Raw genomic sequence first — 6002 nt, 5'->3', positions numbered from 1 at the left:
TATTGTAAATGCATTCTTGATGAGCATAAGATACTGCCTTCAAAAACATGTTTTTTTCACCCAAAACTTTTGACTTTGTATTTTTATTACAATTTTTATTTTATTTTTTAATGTTTTTAATGCGTTTACAGGGATTTATTGTGTTGTCATCTTCGCTCTTATGGGCATCAGTCTTCTGGAGACTATTTTTGTGAATTTTCTGATGGCTAAAGGAAATCAGACAGTTTCAGTAGCAGCAATGGAAAGCACATCTGCTCTTTCTGGTAAATATTTACCCAACATCTAATAATGAGGGGCATTTTATTAGTTACTTATCCATGCTCATTCACATACTTTTCCCAACTTTTTTCAGCAGGCAGGGACATTTTTAATTCATTTCACTCTTTTATGAATTCTTTAAAAAGAAATTTATCCTTGATAAAACATCTTATGTTTCAATATATGCATGTATAATTCCTCACAGAGACCGTAAAGGACACAAAGGGCCCTTCAGACTCGGTTGCAGACAGCAATGAAGAGCGGCCGTACACTCTTGACGTTCTGAAGCAGATCCTCGTGGAGTTTCAGGCTTTTGCTCATCAAAACCAACAAGAGAGGAAACCCCTGTGCTGGACCAGAGTGGCTACAATAATAGATGTGATCTTCTTTTTTCTGTACGTAACCACTGTTATTGTGTTTCTGATATTACTGTTCAAGGGTTGGTTCCCATGAGTAAAAAAATCCTCGTATCTTTCATAACTTCTGAATGATTCATTAGAAACATGTTAAATATAGATAAGCAAATAGTTTAAATGTTTTAGTTACTGTACTGTACATTCTACTGAATAAACTCTTGAAAATAAAGGCTCCAAAAGGGGATTTTTGCAGCAATGCCATTTTCTTAGTATGAAGAACATTTTAATAATCTAAAGGAAATATTCCATGGATGTTAAAGGTTCTTCATGGTATTACAGGTGCAAGAGTGTATATGTAATTTGTGAAAAGTAAGATTAAAATTAAACTTAAATATATTGCAATCTATTGCTAAATGTAAATTTTATCATGACAAAATTATAGTAATATAATATCTTTGTTTTCACATTTTCTGTAATTTTTCTGACCTTTATTTATATTTCCTTTTGATGAATTTTGATGATTTCTATTTGCATTTTTTGATGTCACTAAACTATTTTGACATAAAAAATAGAAAAAGGATGAAAATATTCCATTCTTTATTACCAAGTTTAAAAAAAAAAAAAACTTTTTTGTAGGGCTGGGCAACAGTCAATCACATCCAAAATAAAAGTTTGTGTTTACGTGTGTGTACTGTGTATAATTATTTTGTATAGATAAATACACACATATGCATGTGTATATTTAAGAAATATTTGCATGTACTGTAGATTTATACATAATTTATTTTATATATAAATATTATATATTAACACATTGTTCGTAAATATATGCATGTGTGAATATGTATTACTGTTCTTGTTTCTCTGTTCTTCAGTGATTCTGCTTGTCAGGAGTTCATCAGTGTCTCAATTCACGCACTTCTTTTCAGTCAAGTGGACTATATTAGTGAACTAGTGTAGGAAAAGTGAATGAGGGTATAGGGTGTGATTTGGAAAACAGCCTCTGAGTGTCGACTTTGAACGCTGTTAACTCACAGTATATTCCTGTAGGCTACTTTCTCAAAAACGACAAATATAACCCAGAATGCATTGTTTTCTATGGTATGATTCTGTTTTAATGGAAAATGTTAAGATAATGTCAGAATTTGGCCCTTTTTTACAGCAAGGGTTCTGTTTTAATGGAAAATGGTATGATACTGTCAGAATTTGGCCCTTTTTTACAGCAAGGGTTAACAGTGCACATAAACACAGCAGTAAAGTGACTCTCTTCACCAGGAATGAGGAAGCTGCTTTACAGACACTCCTGTTTTACACACGTCACTCAAACACAGAAGCAGGAACTATTTCAACTCCTCAGTTCAGAGAAACAGAAACTCAAGTATTGTTGAGCTGTTGTGTGTTCGTGTCTCTGTATTCATGCAGTAAAATGGCAGAAGCCAGATTTTCTCAGGATGAGTTCATGTGTCCAGTGTGTCTGGATCTCCTGAAGGATCCAGTGACTCTCCACTGTGGACACAGTTACTGTAAGATCTGCATTACAGACTGCTGGGATCAGGAGGATGAGAAGAGAGTCTACAGCTGCCCTCAGTGCAGACAGACCTTCAGTCCAAGACCTGCTTTAGCTAAAAACACCATTCTGGCTGAACTGGTGGAGAAACTGAAGAAGACTAAACTTCCTGCTGACTGTTACGCTGGAGCTGGAGACGTGGAGTGTGACGTCTGTACTGGAAGAAAATACAAAGCCGTCAAGTCCTGTCTGGTGTGTCAGGAATCTTACTGTCAAACTCATTTTGACCGTCATGAGGACTATCACTCTCGTAAACCACACAAAGTGATCGATGCCACTGGACGACTGCAGGACATGATCTGCCGTAAACATGATAAAGAGCTAGAAATGTTCTGTATTACTGATCAACAGTGCATCTGTGTGTGGTGTAAGGAGAGTGAACATAAAAACCACAACACAGTATCAACTGCAACACAGAGGACAGAGACACAGGTATGAACTGAGAGCGATTGATCACAGAAATGAAAGTGTCTTTATTTACTTCCTCATTTACTCATGCTGGTCCAAACCGGTTTGACTGAGTTTCTTCTGTGGAATATAAAAGATGATATTTTGAAGAATGTCTCATATATTTTAGTTTATACATTGAAAGTCAATGGAATAAAAAAAGTTTCAAGCTCAAAAATGGAGAAAAAGCATAAAAGTAATCTAAACAAAGGAGTACGCTTAAGTGTATTGACATGCACTTGTAGAGTACTTCAATTTAAAAGATTATTTTAAAAAAGTGTACTTGCAGATAATATAATATTACATAAAATGAATGGCCACTTAAGTGCACTTAAAGATAGTAAACTTTCATGACTGTTTCATAAGTACACTTTATAAAGTACACCTTTTTATAATGTAAAATTAAAAGTTTTACTTAAGTTTTATTTTAAAGTACATTTTAATAATATTTAATATTTAAATTCAATATAATTATGAAAATACTATTTAAGTGGGTCAAAATGTCACTCTTAAGTTTAGTTAATTACTTTAAATTTAAACTATAATACATTTTTTATTTAATAGCAATTAACATGCAATTATGTGTCTGAAAACATTACGTTCAGTTCACACTTATTTCACAATTATATTAGTATATTATTAGCCTGGGAAAACCCAGACCACTCTCAGTTGTAACTGAGTTAGGGTCTGGCAAAGCTCCATAGACAATTCATTTCCACAGGGGCGTCACCAACGGACGTCGGATAGATCTAAAACCAATCAGAGCATTGAATGACATGACGTATGCAGAGCGACGGAGAAACATCTCGAGACTCTCAGCAATTCTCTGTTTGTGTTAACGAAAATGACAATTTTAAATCGCTTGAAACAGACGCGATAGCTGATTCGAACGAGTGATGTTGTGATGTTCCACGGCGGCATCCATCTCTGTAATGTGCAAAATCTGCGTCAGTCACCGTCTCTGCTCTGTCGTCATCGTGTAAAACCCGCCCCAACGTTTCTGATTGGTGCCGCGATTTTGCGACGGATTGGAAATGGGTTTCAATGGGCTCTTAGGGGCGACAGTGGCTCAGTGGTTCATGTAGATTGTCTACAAACCGGAAGGTTGGTGGTTCAATCCCCGGTTCCACCTGACCAAGTGTCGAGGTGTCCTTGAGCAAGACACCTAACCCCAGCTTCTCTCGACGAGCTGGATCGCCTTGCATGGCTGACACCGCCGTCGGTGTATGAATGAGTGAGTGAATGGGTGAATGTGAGGCAATATTGTAAAGCGCTTTGATGGCCATTGGGTCTGTGAAAGCACTATATAAATGCAGTCCATTTACCATCTCTTTGCCAGACCCACTTGCAGAGCAAATCTAAATTTGCCGGAAGTGGTCTGGGTTTTCCCAGGCTAGTATATTATTCCAAAATATGCTACTTTTAAAAGAGCCAAGTTGTGATTCACAAATATTGTCATCATATTGTATCTGGCGTCTGTAAACAGCGAGACATTCTTCTAAATATCTTCTGTTGTGTCTCACTATAGACAGAAAGTCATACAGGTTTGGAGAGACTTGAGGAAGAGTAAATGATGACACTAATGATTTAAAACTACTGATGAAATAATGCTGACATTTCAGGAAACCATGAATCTGTGGTTTGAACCAGACAGTAAAAACTTATCATGCAAGATCTTTAACCACTTCACCAACTCTGGATTGATGTAACTTTAATGTGTGTGTGACAGTAGTTTTATGTGTGATTCCCTGTCACTGGTTTGTCCTCCAGAAACAGCTGAAGGAGACGCAGATGAAGATCCGGCGGAGGATCCAGCAGAGACAGAAAGATCTTCAGCATCTGAGAGAGGCTGTGAAGTCTCATAAGGTGAGTCTGGAGAAGAAGAGAAGTGTGAGACGTCTCAGTTTGGACTCTGTCAGTCCTGCTGAAGCCACTGTGTGATTGTGATGTGTGTGTAACAGCGCTCTGCACAGACAGCAGTGGAGGACAGTGAGAGGATCTTCACTGAGATCATCCGCTCCATTGAGAGAAGCCGCTCTGAGGTCACACAGCGGATCAGAGATCAGGAAAAGACTGCAGTGAGTCGAGCTGAAGGACGACTGGAGCGACTGGAGCAGGAGATCAATGATCTGAGGAGGAGAGACGCTGAGCTGGAGCAGCTTTCACACACACAAGATCACATCCAGTTCCTGCAGGTAACAGAGATCTAGAAGAACTGGATCATAGTGGACTTGAGCAAGATCCAGTTATGACAGAGAAACATTTCATGAGAGCAGAATGACCCGTTGACTGGGATGTTGTCAGGAGTTCAGTCAGATTCAGTCGAGTGTTGTGTTATCATATAATCATCAGTCAGACTCTCATCATTGTGTGAAAGTGCTGGACTGAAGCGAGTCACTGAAGAGAAGTCGAGCCGCTCAGATCTGATATAGTGCAGGTTATTGGCTGAAGTGTGGAGATGATGAGTTTTGATTTCTGTTTTCTGTAGAGTTTCCAGTCTCTCTCAGCACCTCCTGAATCTACAGACGAACCCGACGTTTCCTTCAGTTCTCTCTCCTCTTTTGATGGCGTGAGAGAATCTGTCCGTCAGCTGAGAGACAAACTGGAGGATTTCTGCAAAGAGGAGATCAAGAAGATCTCAGACGGAGGTAAAGTCCTGCGCCTCGTTTATACAGACGTGTGTAGAAACATCCTAAATCTGAACGTACAGCAGTTTATGAAATGTTTATTCAATTGCTAAAATGCTAAATGCTAAAACGTCTAAACCCTCATTTTTTCAGAATGTACATTTCCAGAAGAAAATGTGAATGGTGCTTGCAGTGGCAAAACTCACCACTCGGTTGCTAGGGTGCGGTTAGATAGATTCTAGCAAGATGATAACAAAATTAACATGTTGTTAGCATGATTCGCATGTTAATAGCATGATGTTAACATGCTTTTAACAAGATGTTAAGATGATTAGCATGTTGTTAGCATCATGCTAGCATTATTAGCATGTTGCTAGCATTATGCTAGCATGCTTTCATCAAGATGTTAGCATGATTAGCATGTTCCTTGCATAATTAGCATGTGGCTAACATGTTTTTAGCAAAATGCTAGCATGATTAACATGTTTTTAGCAAGATGCTGGCATGATTAGCATGTTTTAACAAGATGCTAGCATGATTAGCATGTTGCTAGCATAATTCTAGCATGATTAGCATGTTTCTAGCATAATACTAGCATGATTAGCATCTTGCTAGCATCTTGCTAGCATGTTTTTTGTGTTGTTAGGCGGTTGCTAAGGTATTCTGGGTGGTTTCTAGGGTGTTGCTATGGTGTTCTGAATGGTTGCTAGGGCGTTGCTAGGAAGTTGCTATGGTGTTCTGGGTGGT

At 38.2% G+C, this 6002-nt stretch overlaps 1 protein-coding gene across 1 annotated transcript in view; it reads left to right on the top strand.

The window, feature by feature from the left end:
* The first annotated feature begins 1916 nt into the window (after positions 1 to 1916).
* Positions 1917 to 6002, top strand: part of LOC307008327 (tripartite motif-containing protein 16-like) — a 9031-nt gene continuing 4945 nt past the window's right edge. The window contains exons 1-4 of the mRNA XM_079631069.1: positions 1917 to 2613; positions 4399 to 4494; positions 4590 to 4823; positions 5117 to 5276. Of these exons, the coding sequence (XP_079487195.1) occupies positions 2041 to 2613; positions 4399 to 4494; positions 4590 to 4823; positions 5117 to 5276 (1063 nt within the window). The 5' untranslated portion in view covers positions 1917 to 2040. The remainder of the gene's footprint in view (positions 2614 to 4398; positions 4495 to 4589; positions 4824 to 5116; positions 5277 to 6002) is intronic.

The sequence above is a fragment of the Phoxinus phoxinus genome (genome assembly GCF_949152265.1).
Source record: "Phoxinus phoxinus genome assembly, chromosome: 1".
Taxonomy (NCBI): Eukaryota; Metazoa; Chordata; class Actinopteri; order Cypriniformes; family Leuciscidae; genus Phoxinus; species Phoxinus phoxinus.
Note: the sequence above shows the minus strand (reverse complement) of the source record. Positions and strands in the feature narration are given on the sequence as shown.